This window comes from Electrona antarctica, assembly GCF_951216825.1.
Source record: "Electrona antarctica genome assembly, chromosome: 10".
Taxonomy (NCBI): Eukaryota; Metazoa; Chordata; class Actinopteri; order Myctophiformes; family Myctophidae; genus Electrona; species Electrona antarctica.
Genome location: NC_136791.1, coordinates 5,953,895 through 5,976,072, shown reverse-complemented (window position 1 = coordinate 5,976,072; position 22,178 = coordinate 5,953,895). Strand labels below are relative to the sequence as shown.

The 22,178-nt window shown below is 43.1% G+C and overlaps 1 protein-coding gene across 1 annotated transcript in view; it reads right to left on the bottom strand.

The window, feature by feature from the left end:
• The window catches only part of wdr11 (WD repeat domain 11), a gene marked incomplete at its 3' end in the record, with an annotated part of 212,767 nt that overhangs the window by 38,969 nt on the left and 151,620 nt on the right, over positions 1–22,178 (bottom strand). Inside the window, exons 14-16 of the mRNA XM_079512909.1 lie at positions 14,736–14,844; positions 11,658–11,779; positions 8,574–8,721 (exon numbers count right to left, since the gene is read on the bottom strand). Of these exons, the coding sequence (XP_079369035.1) occupies positions 8,574–8,721; positions 11,658–11,779; positions 14,736–14,844 (379 nt within the window). The remainder of the gene's footprint in view (positions 1–8,573; positions 8,722–11,657; positions 11,780–14,735; positions 14,845–22,178) is intronic.

The window sequence follows — 22,178 nt, the reverse complement described above, 5'->3', positions numbered from 1 at the left end:
ATATATATTTTTAAAAACTCAAATCTTTGCTTCTGGGGGGGGTTCCTGGAACAACACATTTTCAGATGGGGGTCGGAGGCCAATTACATATCATTTTTTGGGTCCTTGACATGAAATATTGAGCACCTTAAAAAATGTATTTTTTTCCTGAAATACCTCATGTTTCTGTAATAGTGGTGTTACAGAAACATGAGGTATTTCAGGAAAAAAATGACATTTTTTTAATTTCGACGTCAGGCCTAAACGGGTTAACAACGTACCGCCGGTGATGCAACAAGGACACAGAGTCAGTACACGTTCAATTAAAGGCCTTGTTGTGTCTAATTACAGCCATGAACAATAGGCTGGCAGAGAGATCGACTAGTGATGACAAAATAACCCCTTCTGACCTGAGATCAGATTCTAAAAATGTCTTCTACATCCTGACAGTTTTCTGAAAAAGCTATGTTTCTATGTCAGTCGTTTTTCAAAAATAGCAGACCTACAAGCTCGTAGCGCGCCACTCGGTGGCGCGCTATGAGCTTGTAGATCTGCTATTTTGCAATAGCTAAAGCATAACATAATGCTAACACCAAAAGGGGTTCCCGCCCAAAATGGGTTAAAGGCCTTGTTGTGTCTAATTACAGCCATGAACAATAGGTTGGCAGAGAGATCGACTAGTGATGACAAAATAAGCATCTGCCTCTAATAAATGTAGTCACACACCAGGTGTTTGATCATCATGACATGTAATCATGGTATTAACAAATATCCAGGTTCAATCAGATAACTCAGGGGTTCTCAACCCGTGGGTCGCGACTAGGGGTGGGTCCCGAACCTCGGGACCAAGCATGTACCGAACCACCAAACGTGCTTGGGTACCAGGTACCCATTACAATAATTCAATTTCGGTTCTCTCTATCGGTTCCCAGTTTCCCACAGACACACGCTATTTTTTGTCTTCCCTTTTAACACTTTGATTGCTGGAAGATCTCAACAGGCCTTATTTGGATGTTGCTGCCATTTAACATTGCACAAAGGCCTTGTTCGGGGGCCCACAGTAAAATGTTCTCTTATAGCGAGAATCACACGCCTACATCAAAAGAAAGCTGAACTTGTCCACTTCAATTAAAAAAATACATTTTGATTTTACCATGTTCCATTCTGGAGATATTGACCTTTTTGCAACACCTGCATTTGCCTGGAAGTGGTTATCTTGAACAGCGAGCAGAGTTATGGATGGTTTAAAGTCAGAGACATTGACAGGCAGATATAAAATTGAACCCAATAAATATCCTATACATCCTATACACCGAATGAAAGCCCTGAATGTGTACTTTTACGAGGAAAACAGTAAACATTGATCCCATCTACAGTTAGACAGTAATTGGTTATTGAATGCAGCTTGTGCCCACCAGATAACTTCAGAGAAGACATGGACGTGAACTCCTCAATATTCACAAAATAAGGCCTATAGCGACATATAAATACTATATACCGTATGAAATAGAAGACTCTCTGCTTTCATAAGAAAAAAACTTCTACTGTAGTAATAATAAAAATCACACCCATGTGAAGTGAGTGGTGCAACTCTGTCCCATATTCTGTTCTCTGCTTATTCAATACAGCTCGCTATATACGGACTGAGGCAGAAAGTCATGTAAACCTTTTATTTACAGTTTGGTCTGTAAACTTCTACTGTAATAATAAAAATCACACCCCTGTGAAGTGAGCGTTGCAACTGTTCTGTACTTATTCACTACAGCTCGCTATATACGGACTGAGACAGAAAGTCATGTAAACCTTTTATTTACAGTTTGGTCTGTAAACTTCTACTGTAATAATAAAAATCACACCCCTGTGAAGTGAGCGGTGCAACTGTTCTCTACAGTTGCACCGCGCAACTGTAGAGAACAGTTGCACCGCTCACTTCACAGGGGTGTAAATAAAAGGTTTACATGACTTTCTGTCTCAGTCCGTATATAGCGAGCTGTAGTGAATAAGTACAGAACAGTTGCAACGCTCACTTCACAGGGGTGTGATTTTTATTATTACAGTAGAAGTTTACAGACCAAACTGTAAATAAAAGGTTTACATGACTTTCTGCCTCAGTCCGTATATAGCGAGCTGTATTGAATAAGCAGAGAACAGAATATGGGACAGAGTTGCACCACTCACTTCACATGGGTGTGATTTTTATTATTACTACAGTAGAAGTTTTTTTCTTATGAAAGCAGAGAGTCTTCTGTTTCATACGGTATATAGTATTTATATGTCGCTATAGGCCTTATTTTGTGAATATTGAGTTCGGGTCCATGTCTTCTCTGCAGTTATATCTGGTGGGCGCAATGTGCATCCACCCAGTATCCAATTTATGACAAACTGTACATGGGATCAATGTTTACTCTTTTCCTCGTAAAAGTACACATTCAGGGCTTTCATTCGATGTATAGGATGTATAGCATATTTATTGTGTTTATTGTTATATCTGCCTGTCAATGTCTGACTATAAACCTTCATAACTATGCTTTCTTTTTGATGATGATGATGATTGCCGCCTCGCCTAATCTATCTCACTGCTTTCATTGTTTTGATCGCAGTAACATTGGGGGGGGGGGGGGGGGGGGGTCGGGGGGGGGGGTCATGGGCACATTGGGCAGCAAAAGTCTTGATCCGTACGGCTATAAAAAGTCCCATTCCACCGTTCGGTTCAGAACTATAGTATAACGGTGAGACGCGTTGTCATCAGCTGATTTTGTTTTTCAAGCTAGTGTAGGGGAACATGCCTGGGCATGCTAGCCTGGCACGGCCAGACTCATAGCGAGGGTTCACTGATGTTTCCTCCGGGGAAGAATCTTCAGTGAATCCCCGCTATGAGGCTGGCCAAGCCAGGCTATGGGCATGCAGCTTGGGGGCGATGGAGGGAAAAAAAAGCGTCACCCGGCTGTGATGTCGACGAGAAGGAAAAAATGACTTCCACAGATGACAACACCACGGTTTAGGTCGCGGAAAAGTTCGTTATACATTACACCCGGGTCGATTACGTCCCCGACGCGTTCATTGCGGTCTTATCACTACAATTATAATGAATAAAAAAGCGTTACAATCACACGTCTGAGCGATCTCCGATTATGACGGCTCTGCATGGCGATACGTGATCCACCAACGGAACACTGTCTTGTCGTGGCGGCCCCTCGATACTGTGGTTAGTTCGTAGTATTGTAGGCTCGGGGATCGTTTGGTCGCTACAGTATGAAGAAGGAAACATGCATCTGTCCATGTGTGTTGCAGACGTTGCATTGCAATGCCGATCTGGTGCATATGTGTTCAGGCAGCGTTCCGTTCAGCGTTCGTCATGTTTTTTTCCGAGAGACAGAGGAGAGCATGTACCCCCTCGCAAGATCCTCCTCCTGGAGAAACAGGAGGGGAGGGGGGAATCAAATGTCCGAGGTGGAAAGCCTGGTGAGGCGAGGTTAGGTGAAATTTGATTCTTTTCAAACACAGACTAGATCGGCATGGGCGCAGCCATTACACTGGCTTCTACACGTAAAGCGGCCCGCCCTCCTGTTTTCAGGAGGGGAGGGTTTTTTTTTTTTTTTTTTTTTTTTTCTGATCACGTGAGCTGGACTAAGCAGCAATGATAGGGCGATGGTTCTTCATTGTCCGGGTGGGTAAAAAGATGAATGAAAGTATGCTATAAAAAAGTGATTGAAACGTATTGATACGTGATCCGCACCCGACGTTTGATTAATTGATAACGTATTGATACGCGATTCGCGTCGGCTGTGTTAATAGACGCGGAACAGAGCTGATCTACAAGCCTACACCGCGTTGCATCAGCGACGCGGTGTGGGCTTGTGGCTTGCAGAGGCGGAGCTATCTCTCTGCATGGAACTAGGCTGAGGCTCCTCTAGTCTACAGACGGACAAGTTAATGATAATGATAATGAATTTATTTATATAGCACATTTCTAGACGAAGTCACAAAGTGCTTTACATCAAGAGAACAATAAAAGATCAATCCATGCAATAGCCGGCATAAAATACAAAACATACATAATAATACAATAATGACAGTTAGGAAAAGGCTTTAAGATAAAAGTGAGTTTTAAATGTGGATAACGTTACACAAACTTTAGCTGTTGGCTAATTATTCAATTAGTTATTAAAGTTTCTTAAACGTAATTTTCAAGTGAAGTTTATGGGAGGAAACTTTTAAGAGAGAGGACAGAAGTCTTGCGCCTTGCCTCAGCAGCCTCACTGCACTGCACAGCGTTGAATCAACATGAGATGAGAGAGATCGAGAAAGCGTTACGCGCGCCCGTGTGTGTGTGTGTGTGTGTGTCACCGGCGTCAGTTTAGACAGCTTGCCCAGTCTAACTTCAAAGAGAGGGGGCGAAAAAACAAGAAAAACAACAAATGATAGCCTACTCTGGCAGCCCTTGTGCATGCAAATTGCTGTTAGCAAACCACAGCATGCAAGCCTCCTTTGTTTTCAATGGTCCCTCCATTCGCACGTCGGCAAACCCGTTCTCACCTCTATCGGCCGGAGATGCACTATATGACGTTCCCACATGTCCTACGGTCTGAATGTGTTAATCAAAGGGTTGATGAAATCCTGATGCTAGTTTCATCAAGTTCATCAAGTCGTACGATTTGTCACACACGTTACTGCAGTGAAATTTGTTCTCCACATTTGACCCATCTCTTGGAGCGGTGAGCCACAGCCAAGGAGCGGTGAGCTGCAGCCGTGCCGCACTCGGGAATCATTTGATTAGTTGACCCAATCCAACCTATTGATGCTGAGTGCCAGGCAGGGAGGCATTGGGTCCCATTTTTACAGTCTTTGGTATGACCCGACCTCCCAGTTTCAGGGCGGACACTCTAACCACAAGGCCACTGTCTGGTCATCCTAGTTAGTATCCTAGTTTCATGAGGCACTACATTGTTCTCCCGGCAATGATCTTGCACGTGTAAGTCGCTAGCACATACGTAGGACACCTACTGATTGACAATGTCAATAAAGTTATTTGAAGCAGGTGCATTGGAACTCAACCCGGAAACGTATAAGCAAACATTTGGAAGCGTATGTTTCGCCATTATCGCACAGTCAGCGATCTGTAGGCATTTCATAACAGTATTTTACTTGCAAGTTCATTCAAATCATCAAATCATTGGGGCGACGGTGGATCAGGGGTAGAGTTTCCGGATGGTAACCGCAAGGTCGCCAGTTCGAACCCGGGCTCCCCCAGAGTTAGTGTCTAAGTGTCCTTGAGCAAGACACTGAACCCCTAAGTGCTCCTGATGTGCTGGTTGGTGCCTTGCATGGTTTCCACCGCCATCAGTGTATGAATGTGTGGGTGAATGTAATGCACACATCTATGTAAAGCGCCTTGGATAAAGGCGCTATATAAATGCAACATTAACCATTTATCTGTCCAGTGACATCATGGCTCATCAAGTAACTAGAGAGCAGCAACAACACCGCGAGGACTCGGCCTTGTGAGGATGGTTCTGAGAGCATTCTGAGGATTGGTAATCATCGTTCAATCTGCACTCAGGCAGCTTTACTAGGTGATAGCTCACTTTCATGGGACATCTGTGGCTCAAGATAGAGTAGGCTCAAAGGTAGAGTGGCCATTTGGGAACTGCTACATTCCAGGTTCAATCCGTTCCTGGTTTAGTGTCAAAGTGTCCTTGAGCAAGACACTGAACTAGAGCTGGGACTCGATTAAAAAAATCAATCTAATTAATCAGAGGCTTTGTAGTTAATTAATCTCGATTAATCGCATTTTAATCGCATATCAATATTCAACCCGAGAACAGTGAGAAACCTTTTTTTTCAAATGTTTTTTGGTATCCCAGTGAATAGTGACTACGGGATTCCACTCATTTTCAACATTTTACTGTCATTAATATACCTTAGAGTTGTTGTGTGGATATAATAAGAAAGTCCCCCCCATTCTGTGTTGCCTAGAACTGGAGGTCTGAAAAAAATCAGTAACATTATGAAGTACATCTCAGTGACATCACAAAAATGTACTTCATAATGTTACTGTTTTTTTCAGACCTCCAGTTCTATAGGCAACACATAATGGGGGGACTTTATTATTTCCAGTGCACACAACTCCATAGAAAAATGTTGAAAATGAGTGGTATTCCCCTTTAAGCAATACAACTTTTTTATCCCAACAGATAAACAAGAGCAGCAAGTGCCTATATAGTGTCTTCAGTGTGTATATGAAATACTCAAATCTGCTTTACATGGCGGGGCATGAGAACAAATAAAAACAACTTTATTATGGGGGAAACATTTCACATGAGGTTGGGGCTGACCCACGCTTGTCGCTTGCTACTTCAGTATGTTTCGCATCGAGGACAGCTTGACAGCTTCGTGCTGTGGTGAAATCACCGCGCGTCTCCGGTGGTCTGTGAGACATGTTAAACTGAAGCAGCTAGCAAGCCTAGCATATAAGCTAACGTTGGTCATAAATGGATCCTTTCCCTCTGACATTGCACACAGCCATGCCGCTATCCACGCGTCCATCCGATAGCTTTTACATCTAAATGTCCCATCCATGGAGCAAAAGCGATATAAGCGGCTTCTTCATTAGATTCATTTGGGTTTGGATTTTGGGCTTTCTGACGGAGCTGTAGCCTGTAGTGTAGAGTGAACAACAGCTGCTGCTGCTGCAGCTGCAGCTCGCGTGCCGCAGCCAATTCAGTACTACTAGAAACACAGTGAGAAACGTTCCGCGGTGAAAAAAAAGGTGCGATTAAATGCGTTCATTTTTTTAACGCGTTCATTTTTCTGTAGTTAATTAATCTCAATTAACGCGTTAAAGTCCCGGCCCTACACTGAACCCATAACTGCTTTCCATGAGGGTGGTTCCTTTGCATGCGGTTGCCTCCGCCATCAGTGTGTGAATGGGTGAATGTGCACATTGTAAATTGCTTTGGACAAAAGCGTTGCAGTCCACTTAACAAATGCAGGCCATTTTACTCTTAAAACCCTGGTTAATGCTGAGAATGTAATTTTATTTTATAATTTAGTTAATGTCCCACTGTCGCCACCAGGTTCGGCAAAGAAACAGTTCTAAAAGATCAGACCTGTCTTAAGTGAGTGGTACTGTACTGTACTGTACTGTACTGTACTGTACTGTACTGTACTGTACTGTACTGTACTGTACTGTACTGTACTGTACTGTGCTGTACAAACCCTCCTCCCTGGCCTGTGTGTGTCTGTGTGTTAGGCTGTGCAACAGTGACACTTGGTGCTGAACAAACGCTATAACGCTATTTTCCTGCTCGGACACAGCCAATAAAAGCCTTGATGCGGCGTATGAATCCGACACGTTTCTTAAAGTACTTCTTGGAATAGTTTGTTTGGTACATCCATCTTTTATTCCAACTCGTAGTGACTGGCGAGACTAAGAACAAACAGGGGGGACCAAAAAAACAGGGGGAAAGCCAGAAACCACAAACCGGAATTAGAGTTTTGTTTTTGTTTTTTTACCATCCGGTCTAGACCGGATCACACAAGGTGGAAAGTCTGGTGATGTGAGGTTGTCTCAAACCCGACGCTTGACTCACTGCCATCGACGTAGATTTATGTCATCTGGTGTTTCCAGTGATTACGCTAGAGGGCGCTCTTGGCTAACCTATGAATGATGCTATGACTTGCAGAGAAGAATACACCCGGAAATCATGGGCTCCAAAAGAACTCCAGCCCGTCCACTCCAACGCAAGGATTTATAATAAAAATGCTTCCATCTCCTATTTATTTTCCCAGGCAAAATCCATAGTGGCTGGCTAGACACAGGTACACTCACTTATTCCCATAATGCTTTTCTGTATTTTTTACGGTGGGTGGATGGAACAACGAGACTGCTTATCTACACCAAATTATCGCTTTTTGATTGCCGTTGTGATCAATACAAAAACTAATAAAAACACCTAATTAGATCTGCCCTCTGATTAGCTGTTCTTTGTCAGAAAGTGACTATTCTCAACTCGTGTCGTCTCGCCATGCCGTGTCGTTCAGTGGAGCTCAGCAACAGTGGTGGAAAGTAACTAAGTACATTTACTAAGGTACTGTACTTTAGTACAATTTTGAGGTATTTTTACTTTAGTGGAGCATTCCCCATTTTCAGCACTTACTTCTACTCCACTACATTTGAGAGGCAAATATTGTAGGTTTTACTCCTACATTTATTTGAAAGCTTTAGTTACTAGTTAGTTACTTCGTAGAGTTTGATTATTATTACAAAACATACATTAGCCACTTCAGCCCTATATAGATGTGAAAATAGCAGATCTACAAGCTCACAATGCGTCACATTGTGACGCATTGTGAGCTTGTAGATCTGCTATTTTCAAAATCTTTTTAAACATTTGAAAACTTGAAATGGGACATTCTGCATCGTTTCTACTTTTGGGTACATTTTGATACCAATACTTATGTACTTTTACCCAAGTACATTTTGAATTCAAGACTTTTACTTGCAACGAAGTATTTCTATATTGCAGTATTGATACTTTCACTGAAGTAAAAAGTATGCGATAAAGAGCTGTAGTGTACATATATGGACTCACGTCAGGGGGGATCCGCGCTCCATCCTTCACCGTGTTGCCCTCCACGGTGATGTGGTACACCTGTCCATCTGTGTCCGTGAACACAAAGTGTTCCCTGGCAGAGATGTTCTGACTGGTCTCCGTCTTACTCTCCGCATCCTGCAGGAGACTGTGAGGGCAATACATGCACGCACACACGCACACACATGAAATGTAAATTTATGTCCACATAATGAGAAGTACAGGAATACCTTGTACAAAGGACATAAACACTGCCAGTGCAGTTTGACAGTGGGAGAGCAGCCACAGTTACAACATGCATGGATGGCAAAGCATCGTTACATACAGTACAGCTGACATGTCGGACACAGGGCAGCAGACATAAATCATGGATAAAGGAAACAACGCCTCCTCCAAATTGAGCGGCTTCCTATAATGGCTGAAACTGAGCAGTACCTCGCTACACACACATACACACACACACTTTATCTCCACCAAAATTGGAGGTTGTGATTGTCTCTGATATTCAAAACAATGTAGTGCATATATTACCGGAGGCTGGGTATAAACTAGGGCATCTCTGTATGAACATTTGCAATCATCAAAATATGTTTTTAATTGATCAATTAAAAAGCTTCCCATGGTGCTTTTGAAAGAACTGCTAAACTCCAATAAGCCACAAATTAATTAAAAAAAAAAAAAGAAAAGAAAAAAAAGACTCCCACTGCTAAATCCTGAGTGTACAAATGTACCATTGTTCTGTGCACTGCTGTGATTGTTTAATGTTGACTGGTATATTTTTCAGATAACACATCCAGGCACTCGAGTCAAAAGAGGGAGCAGCTTTTACTAAAGTGCTTGGACCACAAGCGCCTGGATCTGTTTTATCTGATGTCTTATCCTGTCTGAGCCAGGAGCAGCTTTAACTCTGTTGACTTAGGTCTCCTGTCTGATCCAGGAGCAGCTTTAACTCTGTTGACTTAGGTCTCCGGTGAGAACCTCGTTCTCTGTCTGGTATATTTTTCACACTAACAATTCCACATAAATGTGTGTCATGACAACTTCTGTAAACACTATTAAATACTATTGTCCGGGGCCCGACACTCACCCCCAAATAATGTAGTCACGGAAATGTAGCGGAGATGTATTTATTGCGACCGAAGGTCACAGTTAACTATGGAATCGTGCGTAATACTGAAAAGTACAGTACAGCACCACTCACTTCAGACGGGTCTGGTTTTTTAGGCTAGTTTTTTTTTAAGATTATAAAAATGGCTGGGGCTGCGACGCTGTGAGTGGGTCATCAGCAGGTGCTTTGGCTGGGCACACAGCTTGGCAGTCATGTGGGCACAGGCGTGGCGGAGCTGCAAGGGCAGCTGGGAGCAGGGCACACAGCTTGGCAGTGTGGGCACAGGCGTGGCGGAGCTGCAAGGGCAGCTGGGAGCAGGGCACACAGCTTGGCAGTGTGGGCACAGGCGTGGCGGAGCTGCGAGGGCAGCTGGCAGCAGACAGGCGTGGAGGTGATAAACGGAGAGATCACGCCGCCACACTCTATGTATTGTAATTGTTGACGATAAAACGGGTTGGTAGTTGTTGAATCTGTTGTACTGGTCCGCATGTTTCTACAACATGCTTAACCCATTTTGACCTGAGATCAGATTCTAAAATGTCTTCTACATCCCGACAGTTTTCTGAAAAAGCTATGTTTCTATGTCAGTCATTCTTCGATTTTCCAAAAATAGCAGACCTACAAGCTCGTAGCGCGCCACTCGGTGGCGCGCTATGAGCTTGTAGATCTGCTATTTTTCAATAGCTAAAGCATAACATAATGCTAACACCAAAAGGGGTTCCCACCCAAAATGGGCTAATAGAAACTAACGTTTCAGTATTACCCCTATTGCTGGCAAGATCATCGGGACTTCCCACAGCCACACGTTCTGGTAATGAACAATAAGGCCTTATCACACGGCTAGCACTTTCAATATCACGCAACACTGATCATCCCCCTATCGCTTTTTCACCCTCATGCCATCAGGACAAAGATAGAGAGCCTTGCCATGGAAAAAAGGTAAATTTTAGTAGGAGTTTTGTCCCCTCAGCCATCGCGGCATCAAACTAAACTGCCTTGCCGATAGGATGGTTCTGTATACTGTGCACTGGGGACCATGTATAGATGTTTTTGTATGGTCTTGGTGTAATGTTTTCTGTACCATGTGTTGTTTTGTTGTGGGTGTTGTTGGACAGACCTGTGAAGATGAATATCCTTATCCGGGACAATAAAGATTATTATTGCTGATTAATATTACATCCACAGCTGCTGGTTTAACCCTTTTAGGCCTGACGTCGAAATTAAAAAAAAGTCTTCTGAAAGAATATATATTCAAAGATTTGTTGCCGCATTTTCACGATTTTTCAAAAATAGCAGACCTACAAGCTCGTAAGCGCGCCACTCGGTGGCGCGCTATGAGCTTGTAGATCTGCTATTTTTCAATAGCTAAAGTATAACATAATGCTTAGTTAAAACACCAAAAGGGGTTCCCGTTCAGAATGGGTTAAACCTTTCTTTTCAAAATGCACTACTTCATCATACAGAAAGTCCGTTTGATCGCCTCGATAGGGCAGACACAAAACAAAGGCGGTCACGGATAGCCTCGTTCCATTGGCTACTGTAATCACACAAATCAACGAGAGTTACTGGGTTTCACAGGAATCACGTGACGCGTGTATAGAATCAAATCAAATGATATGATTTCTGGCCATATCATGGGGTAGTTATTTAACCCATTTTGGGCGGGAACCCCTTTTGGTGTTAGCATTATGTTGTGCTTTAGCTATTGAAAAATAGCAGATCTACAAGCTCATAGCGCGCCACCGAGTGGCGCGCTACGAGCTTGTAGGTCTGCTATTTTTGAAAAATCGAAGAACGACTGACATAGAAACATAGCTTTTTCAGAAAACTGTCAGGATGTAGAAGACATTTTTAGAATCTGATCTCAGGTCAAACTAGGTTAAAAAACACTCAGGAATGTACAGTGCCCTCGCACTTGCACTAGGCTTTTCCATGACTTGACTGCTAATGAGGCGCGGTTGGCCCGCGATGCTGACCTGATGACAGACGACTCCACAATGCTCTGCTCAGCGTCCGACACAGTCTGCCGAGCGATGGCCTCCCTGGCTGCCATCTGCTTCTTCTTTAGACTCTTCAGATTATGAGATGGGGACCACTCCTGTTCGTACACACACACACACACACACACACACACACACACACACACACACACACACACACACACACACACACACACACACACACACACACACACACACACACACACACACACACACACACACACACACACACACGATAAACGATAAAACAAATATTGAGATAGAGCCGGGAGATAAGACGTATTTCTCTAATAGGTCCATAACAACACTATAAATAAGCTCCGGCTCCCGTCGTACAGTGGGAATAACGACGGAGGGCTGCAGTCCGTCGCGCCGCAGGCCGCAATCAGTATGGAAATGAGGCAACAATGAGGGAAGCCGGCATGCAATATTAAGGTTACATGGGCTGTTATTTGCACTGCGGAGGAATTTACTGCCACACCGTAAAGTTTGTCCAGCATAACTCTTCTTTTTTATGGGCCTTTCTTCAGCCCTAATGAAGCTAGCTGTTCCTTTGCTGAGCCCAGGAGAAATGTCTCCAGACTAATCCTTCAAACGGCCACTGGTAGGGAGGCAGAGTATACACACGACGGACACCATCGCCCGAGGCATCGGCATGGGAGTTCTGGACAGATTTGTTTTTTATAACGCTTATTAATCCATTTTAGGCGGGAACCCCTTTTGGTGTTAGCATTATGTTATGCTTTGGCTATTGAAAAATAGCAGATCTACAAGCTCGTAGCGCGCCACCGAGTGGCGCGCTACGAGCTTGTAGGTCTGCTATTTTTGAAAAATCGAAGAACGAAATGAAAAACATAGCTTTTTCAGAAAACTGTCAGGATGTAGAAGACATTTTTTAGAATCTGATCTCAGGTCAAAACAGGTTAATGTATGGTATATAATGGACGCGTCATTACCAGTGCAGTTCTTATTAATGTATGGTATATAATGGACGTGTCATTACCAGGGCAGTGACGGTGGGGAAGTTCTTATTAATGTATGGTATATAATGGACGTGTCATTACCAGGGCAGTGACGGTGGGGGAAGTTCTTATTAATGTATGGTATATAATGGACGTGTCATTACCAGGGCAGTGACGGTGGGGAAGTTCTTATTAATGTATGGTATATAATGGACGTGTCATTACCAGGGCGGTGACGGCGGGGCAGTTCTTATTAATGTATGGTATATAATGGACGCGTCATTACCAGGGCAGTGACGGTGGTTAGGTTCTTATTAATGTATGGTGTATATAATGGACGCGTCATTACCAGGGCAGTGACGGTGGGGAAGTTCTTATTAATGTATGGTATATAATGGACGTGTCATTACCAGGGCAGTGACGGTGGTTAGGTTCTTATTAATGTATGGTATATAATGGACGTGTCATTACCAGGGCAGTGACGGTGGGGGAGTTCTTATTAATGTATGCTATATAATGGACGTGTCATTACCAGAGCAGTGACGGTGGGGGAAGTTCTTATTAATGTATGGTATATAATGGACGTGTCATTACCAGGGCAGTGACGGTGGGGGAAGTTCTTATTAATGTCTGGTATATAATGGACGTGTCATTACCAGGGCAGTGACGGTGGTTAGGTTCTTATTAATGTATGGTATATAATGGACGTGTCATTACCAGGGCAGTGACGGTGGGGAAGTTCTTATTAATGTATGGTATATAATGGACGCGTCATTACCAGGGCAGTGACGGTGGGGAAGTTCTTATTAATGTGTGGTATATAATGGACGTGTCATTACCAGGGCAGTGACGGTGGGGAAGTTCTTATTAATGTGTGGTATATAATGGACGTGTCATTACCAGGGCAGTGACGGTGGGGGAGTTCTTATTAATGTATGGTATATAATGGACGTGTCATTACCAGGGCAGTGACGGTGGGGAAGTTCTTATTAATGTGTGGTATATAATGGACGTGTCATTACCAGGGCAGTGACGGTGGGGAAGTTCTTATTAATGTATGGTATATAATGGACGTGTCATTCATTACCAGGGCAGTGACGGTGGGGAAGTTCTTATTAATGTATGGTATATAATGGACGTGTCATTACCAGGGCAGTGACGGTGGGGAAGTTCTTATTAATGTATGGTATATAATGGACGCATCATTAATGTAGGGTATATAATGGACGTGTCATTACCAGGGCAGTGACGGTGGGGAAGTTCTTATTAATGTATGGTATATAATGGACGTGTCATTACCAGAGCAGTGACGGTGAGGAAGTTCTTATTAATGTATGGTACATAATGGACGTGTCATTACCAGGGCAGTGACGGTGAGGAAGTTCTTATTAATGTATGGTACATAATGGACGTGTCATTACCAGGGCAGTGACGGTGAGGAAGTTCTTATTAATGTGTGGTATATAATGGACGTGTCATTACCAGGGCAGTGACGGTGAGGAAGTTCTTATTAATGTATGGTACATAATGGACGTGTCATTACCAGGGCAGTGACGGTGGGGAAGTTCTTATTAATGTATGGTATATAATGGACGTGTCATTACCAGGGCAGTGACGGTGGGTGAAGTTCTTATTAATGTATGGTATATAATGGACGTGTCATTACCAGGGCAGTGACGGTGAGGAAGTTCTTATTAATGTATGGTATATAATGGACGTGTCATTACCAGGGCAGTGACGGTGAGGAAGTTCTTATTAATGTATGGTATATAATGGACGTGTCATTACCAGGGCAGTGACGGTGAGGAAGTTCTTATTAATGTAAGGTATATAATGGACGTGTCATTACCAGGGCAGTGACGGTGGGGAAGTTCTTATTAATGTATGGTATATAATGGACGGTCATTACCAGGGCAGTGACGGTGGGGAAGTTCTTATTAATGTATGGTATATAATGGACGTGTCATTACCAGGGCAGTGACGGTGGTTAGGTTCTTATTAATGTATGGTATATAATGGACGTGTCATTACCAGGGCAGTGACGGTGGGGAAGTTCTTATTAATGTATGGTATATAATGGACGTGTCATTACCAGGGCAGTGACGGTGGGGAAGTTCTTGGCCATCTCTCGAAGCAGGGTTCCAGTCCTGACATCCCATAGCTCCAGAGGCTTCTCTCTGAACACCACCACCAGGTACTGCCTGGGGACGTTTTTCAAAAAAAGGTTTACAGAAAGTGTTAAAATTACGTTTTTATGTGGCCACAGCCACCAGTTACACCTGCACCTTAGCACCACCCACCTGAACTTAAGCCTCGCCCACAGCTATGATAATGGCGAAGGGGTTAGGGGAGGGGATGATGTTATGATGTCACTAAAGTGGTGTATTTCGATTGGGCCTATTGACTTAAAGGCTTTCAGCTTTCAGGAAGAAACCAAAAATACCCCCCCTCCCCTCCCCCCGGAAAAATAACGGAGAAATATTGCGCTAGCTTACTTACTTACTTTATTTAAGTAAGCAGAACCCATCACTGCACGCTATACACATCAGTAGAATGGTCTTCACTGGCACTTAGAAGGAAACAACATGCTACCCTGTTCACTTACAAAGCACTACTTGGTAAACTACCCCTGTATCTGACAAAGCTGCCTAGAACCCAATACCTCAAGTTATGGTACCAGATCTCAAGATAGGCTTCTGTTGAAGGTACCAAAAACCTCTTCTAAACTGAGAGATACTGCCTTCAGGGTGCATGCTCCACGTCTATGGAATATCTGTCAAAACAAGTTGAAGCTGGATGTCCTTTGTTTCATGTGATATTTTTAAAAGATTTTTAACTGACCTCACACACTAGAAGAAGGCGTATGCACTTGCTTGTGTTTTTAAGATTCTGATTCTGTTTCTGTTTTCTGGTGTATGTGTGTTTTTGTATTATATATTTGTCATGCATGTAAAATCATTGCTGTAATTGTTCTTTGTTTGTATACAGGGTTAGGGGTTAACCCCTAACCCTGTATACAGGGCGCCATAGAAAAAGAGACCTTGGTCTCAATTGGATTGTATACGATACATGATCCAAAAAGGGTTCATATTTTTGAACAAGAAGCGGATGAGGAGCAGAAATGAAGTGCTAGTACATATATCCATCAGATCAAAACCACGGAGAGCTCCCTGGATTAGGAGAGACGAGGCATTCTTTCTGCCGCGTTAACAGCTAAGTGAACGGGAAGCTAATATGCTAGTTGAGTGAAGCGTACGGTGGCCGAAAGTCTGACTGAAATTTTTTTTTTTTTTAAAGGAAAAAAATCTGAATATTCTTCTCTCGCCTGGTATCATTGAGGATGCGCTAGGACGTGTACACACGTCCAATGCATCCGTCGATTGGATTCCCTATGACGTTTCCAGACGTCCTACGGATGGAATGTGTTAAAGGAGAATTCCATGCTAGAAGGCTTTCTTACCTTTATTTGTAGTTGTTACCAAAGAGGTCCAGGTGTTATTTTGTGCAAAAGCGCATTATTGTATTATTGGAGTGTTGTGCTAATACGCTTATTTCCATCGCTGAAAAAATATCCTCTCTTCATAATGTAAATAGTATCCCAAGTGGCACACTTTAATACTTATTTCAATGGAAATAAGTGAATTAGCACAAAAAGCCAACCCCCTTTGAGGGCTTATAAATTAGGGGAAATAGCCAAAAATGCACTTTTGCACAAAATAACACCTGGACCTCTTTGGTGGGGACGTAACAACTACAAAGAAAGGTAAGAAAGCCTTCTAGCATGGAATTCTCCTTTAACTCCATAGACACATACAAAACAGAAAAAGTAATTCACAGCACTCCATCTTCAATGATTTGTGAGTTTTGTGGTCTTTAGAGCTTCTAAGACGCTCGATGCCAAATGAATCTAGACCCTCTACAAACCCATTTATTCCAAATGGCCATTCTCCACCTCCTTTGACAGAAACATCTCAACACAGTAGCCTAGCAACACTCTTCAGACAGAGTTTAACTGGAGGCGCAAGTGGCGTGCCTGGGGAAGGTTCCAAATGACCAGACTGCAGGCAGGCACAGGCTTCAAGATATTAAATTCCACTGAAATTGAAATGGTAGATAGCAGCTACTCTTGAAACAGAGTAGCCTCTTAGGCCCCATTTACACTGGCAGACAAATCCAGCCTGAATCAGATCTGAGCCACATCCAGATTGGAATCTGATTTGTTTAAATGAGTCATGTGACCATTTAAACCAATCAGATTTCAATCTTGATGTGGCACAGATCTGATTCAGGCTAGATTTGTCTGCCAGTGTAAATCAGGCCTTAGATCAAACACTGACAACTACAATGGCTTGGTTTGAGGCCACGTCATGTACAATAAACGCATGTTGCAATGACTGATATGTACAATTACTGTACAACATGCATGGGCAACTGGCGGCGGAAGGCGGGGGGCACATGCGGCCCCCACCTTCACTTAATGTGGCCCTCAGGTTAACCCATTTTGACCTGAGATCAGATTCTAAAAATGTCTTCTACATCCTGACAGTTTTCTTAAAAAGCTATGGCCCTCATTTATCAACCGTGCGTACGCCAAAATATGGGTGTACGCCGAAATTACCGCAATTTTCGGCATTTACCATTTGCGCCAACGTTTGATTTTGATCTTGTGCCAAGACAAAACTCACGTCTGGTCGGGAGCTGTCGTACGCTTTGTCCTCACCTGTTTTTCTGTCGTAGAACAGCGGAGCAGCATTGTTTGACCAGCTGAGAGGCTGTCACAGGCATCGAAACATATGTATTCACTCCTAAAATGTTTATATAAAACTATGTATATGGGCTAAATGTAAAAAAGAAAAAAAAAAGTAAAGGAATACATCAACGATGTGTCTTTGTGTCATATGAAATTAGTAGGAGATTTCCAACTTTACAAGCAAGCAATTAAAATCGCGCATTTAAAAACAATGTTGCAAGTTAGATGCGTAAGCCATTTAAACAGTGTTTTGCATGATGAGCGCATACATGCGAGGATTTGGGCTGAGGATATTTCCATGACGGGACGTTGGAGAGTAGGCTATAGTGCAGCGCTGCAGCTGCGGAGAGTCCCAACATGGGTAGCCTACTGTAGCCGAATCTACAGCAGGCCGATGTCTTTCTGGAGTTACAGTAGCCTATGTGCAATCTCCTCCTCGTTTAATAAACCCGACGCGTCGCTCGAATGCCAAAATGTGCCGTGCCGGCGTGCCAGCGCAAAATTGGGGACCGCTGACCGCATCGGAGTTAGGTATAGGCTAAACCACCCAGCCAGGCTGCCAGCCCACCAGTGCCAGTGTGCCACATGAGGCTGGTTTAGGCTGCACATTTATATAATTGTCAGTTGACTACTGAGACTAGCGAGGTAATCTAAATAGATTGTCATGAACGTGCATGGTCGCGGTGTCATGAACGGACCACAGTGATAGAGACAGACAGGACAGGAGAGGAGGAAAACAGCAGCGTGTGTGTGCGCCTATTTGTTATTTAATTCATTGTTCACATGCAGGTTCAGATTTTCGTTCAGTAATATATTGTTGTAGGCTATATTAAATGAATAAATACTTTAATAATTTAATATAGGCTACAACTAACAACACACGGCAGGCGCGTAGCGCGGATCAAATGATTGACTGGGCAAATTAGCATGGGGGGGGGGGGGGGGGGGGCGCATCACCGGCCGATAGAGAAGTGTGAACTGTGAACGGTTTGGGGAACCATTTTAAAACAAAGGCGGCTTGCATGCTGTGGTTTACTAACCAGAAAGTTGCATGCACAAGGCTCAGTTGGGCCAGCTCTAAACTGACTGGGCCACGGCCCGTATGTGCGTGTGTGTGTGTGTGTGTGTGTGTGTGTGTGTGTGTGTGTGTGTATGGGCAGCAAGGCAAGCGAGGCGAGAGGAGAAACAGACAGGGTACTTTACAGCTACAGCTTTATTTAATTCATACAGGTGTTCGTTCTTTATTTATTTAAGATAGGCTACAACAAACCAGTTGGACTTGCAAGTTGCGTGTGCGTGCGTGCGTCTGTGTGTGTATGAGAGTGGGGGTGACTTTTTTATTGACTTTTTTCGTCATGTAACTATGGTTTCCAAGGTCGTACTGCAGTTGTTCATGTCGCAAAAACGAGGGCGAGGCTTGATTTCATAGGGCGTGCCAGATAGATTTCAGCCGTCACATTTATAAACGTCCGAACGAAATTAAGGAAGAAACAGCTGTCTGCGATCACTTTGTAAATGCCGACCCGACGTGGGTGTACTACGAATCCTACACTCGAATTTGGGCCAGATTTTACACTCGATTGATAAATGAGGGCCTATGTTTCTATGTCAGTGGTTCTTCGATTTTTCAAAAATAGCAGACCTACAAGCTCGTAGCGCGCCACTCGGTGGCGCGCTATGAGCTTGTAGATCTGCTATTTTTCAATAGCTAAAGCATAACATAATGCCAACACCAAAAAGGGTTCCCGCCCCAAAATGGGTTAAAAGAGAATACTGATATATTATCGATTTCAGCTGTTACAATTCCAAACATGCAAACATGACCCGCTTTCATTACTTCAGTCTAAATTAGGAGCTTAATAAGTAGTAATTAAAATGTTATTGTTGTTTTTGTTGTTTTTAATGTCCAATGTATTTGTGTTTAGTTCATAAAGTTAACATAACTATAATTAAAGGCATTTAAAAATATATACTTTTCAGGATTCCAATTCAAAAATAGCAAAAAAAAAATCAGGATTTCAATTCAAATAATAGCAAAAATAGCTGATCTACAAGCTGAAAACGCGTCGCATTGCGACACGTTTTGAGCTTGTAGATCGGCTAATTTTGCTACGACAGTAATATGCAACGTGGCCCTCTGCAGTGAGTGTGGAAATGTAGTGGCCCTCTCTCCATCGTCAAAGTTGCCCACCTCTGCTGTACGCAAACACCATAAATAACATAGTCAAACACCCAAAGTAACTTTCAGTAGAAGAAGAAGAAGAAGAAGATGACGAAGGAATATATTTAATTGAATTAAAGATAACTGCAGTAAGAGCTTTTATGGCAATCGGACAGGTGCTCAGTCATTTATGGTCAAATCGATGGCAGCTCACCTCAAAGACTAGCATGCGCTCTCAACTCAAAGAACTTGGGGTCAAGCTGAGCGATGATTCTTTACTACATAAACAATTTTGAAAAGAGCATTACTCACGGTAATTGAAATCTGGAGGTTAACCCATTCTGCGCGGGAACCCCTTTTGGTGTTTTAACTAAGCATTATGTTATACTTTAGCTATTGAAAAATAGCAGATCTACAGGCTCATAGCGCGCCACCGAGTGGCGCGCTACGAGCTTGTAGGTCTGCTATTTTTGAAAAATCATGAAAATGCGGCACAAATCTTTGAATATATATTCTTGGCGTCAGGTCTAAATTAACGAATGATAAAGAACTGGGGGTCAAGCTGAGCACAGATTCTTTACCACATAAACAATTTTGAAAAGAGCATTACTCACGGTAATAGAAATCTGGAGGTTAAAGCAGGTTTTGTGAGCACAAGAACAAGATTGGCGGTTCAAATCCCGAGCTGGCTGGGAAGATCGACTACCCCTACATGTCCTTGAGCGTCCTTAAACCCACCAGCTGCTCCTGTCAATCTGGACCGAGCCCAAGTGTATAGGTAGTAGGTACAGTGTGTGTTAACTGCTGAGCAGATGCCTGGTGTGATTGTGTGTATCCTTCCCTACAACTTCACTGGCCAGATTAAGTGATAGTGATGATAAAACACAGAGAACTGCAGTGTTCATTTTGACAGCAAATTTAGATTTTTGTCATTTGAATAGTTTATTTAGCTTTAGTCACATTTTAGTCACCTGCAATATTTTAGTGTTAGTCTAGTTTTAGTCGACTATGTAGTCACACTATGTGTGAAAAGAGGAGATAACGGGCAATTATGGGCACTGTATTTTGCCCGTAAACCTCAAGTTTAGCAGCATATACAGTAATATACGGTAATATACAGGTGTGATGGTACAATTCGGGAGTTTACCGGAGTTTGTTGGAAAGTTTAACGGGAGTTTCCTGTAATATACACATCCGTATTCCATGCTTTTTGCGCAGTGTAAAGATACGATTTTAGTAGACTAAATCTACAGTTGATTTAGTTGACTGAATTGAATTTTGGCGGGCCTTGATGCCGTTGTAAAGGCTGATTTTACACTTGATTTTACACATGCCGCGAGACATGGCCAAAGCATTTCCGGGGGTCCCCAGCCAAAAACGTTGAGAACCCCTGCACTAGTCCACCTCAAATTGACACCAATTAGCCCGCGGACCCCCATTTGAATAGATATTCCAGGGACCCCATTAAGAGAAGATTTGTACGGCTCTAGCAGTGATTCTCAACCCGTATAATTTCAAGGACCCCCCCAGTTTGACATGCATTAGCCTACAGACCCCCATTTAATGGCATTTCTTTCTACCCTGACCCCCAATTTATATTGTAAAATCAATATTAATTTAACTCTGAGAGTGTACAAATGAAACCAAATGGACCCTGATGGGTCCATTTGGTTCCATTTGTACACTCTCAGAGTTACAGACCCATAAGGGTCCATTTGGTTCCTAATCTATCATTTAGCTGGGGACCCCCTGGAACTCTCTCAAGGACCCCTGGGGGTCCCCAGACCCCACTTTGGGAACCACTGTGCTAGAGGTAGGAATGGATGAGTCAGTGACATCAGTGTCATGCGATAATTGCAGACAACTTTGCACTGCGAGGTTTCAAAGACCGTCAGCGCACACTGCTTTGGCTGTGTATTGTTGTTCTGTTATTCTTACGACTCAAGACAAGGTCAGGAACACAGTGAAACTTTATAATTCACTCTAAACTCTGACAAGTGGCACTTCTTCTGTCACATCTTTATCATCTTTTACGATCCAGACAGATGGAGGAAAATCCAGGACTCTCTGAAACTGGACAAACTGGTCTCTATGGAATAATTTGAATGGATAGTTCAGAAAATTCTTGTCATTAATATAGTGGTTGCAACTGTATTAATTGATTGCCTGAGCTTTTTCAGAAAACTGTCAGGATGTAGAAGACATTTTTTGAATCTGATCTCAGGTCAAAATGGGTTAATATATAGTTCTAAGAGCACCGCCCGCGATCATAATGACTGTGAATGTGTGGCTCCGGGCGACCTGGTAAAGGCACCAAGCGCCTCCTATTCCCCCGTCACAGAGACTGGCCGAGTAAAAACAAGGAAGTGTGGCTCGCTCTGTTGGGCGCAAAGCGGCGCAAAGTGTAGCTACTTTTGTTAATTAGGAATAGTTTTATGAGGTTAATATTGCTATATGTTTGTAACCGTAATAGAAAAGCAATAAGCCGCTCGAGGTCTATCAATTCTTGATACAAAAGCTTCTAGGCCTCAAAATCTATAAATCTCACACTATTAAGGCAACTGGGTGGTTCCACGCGCTGCACAAGGTGCCATTTTTTTCACTTGAGCACCTGCCCCTCTAAA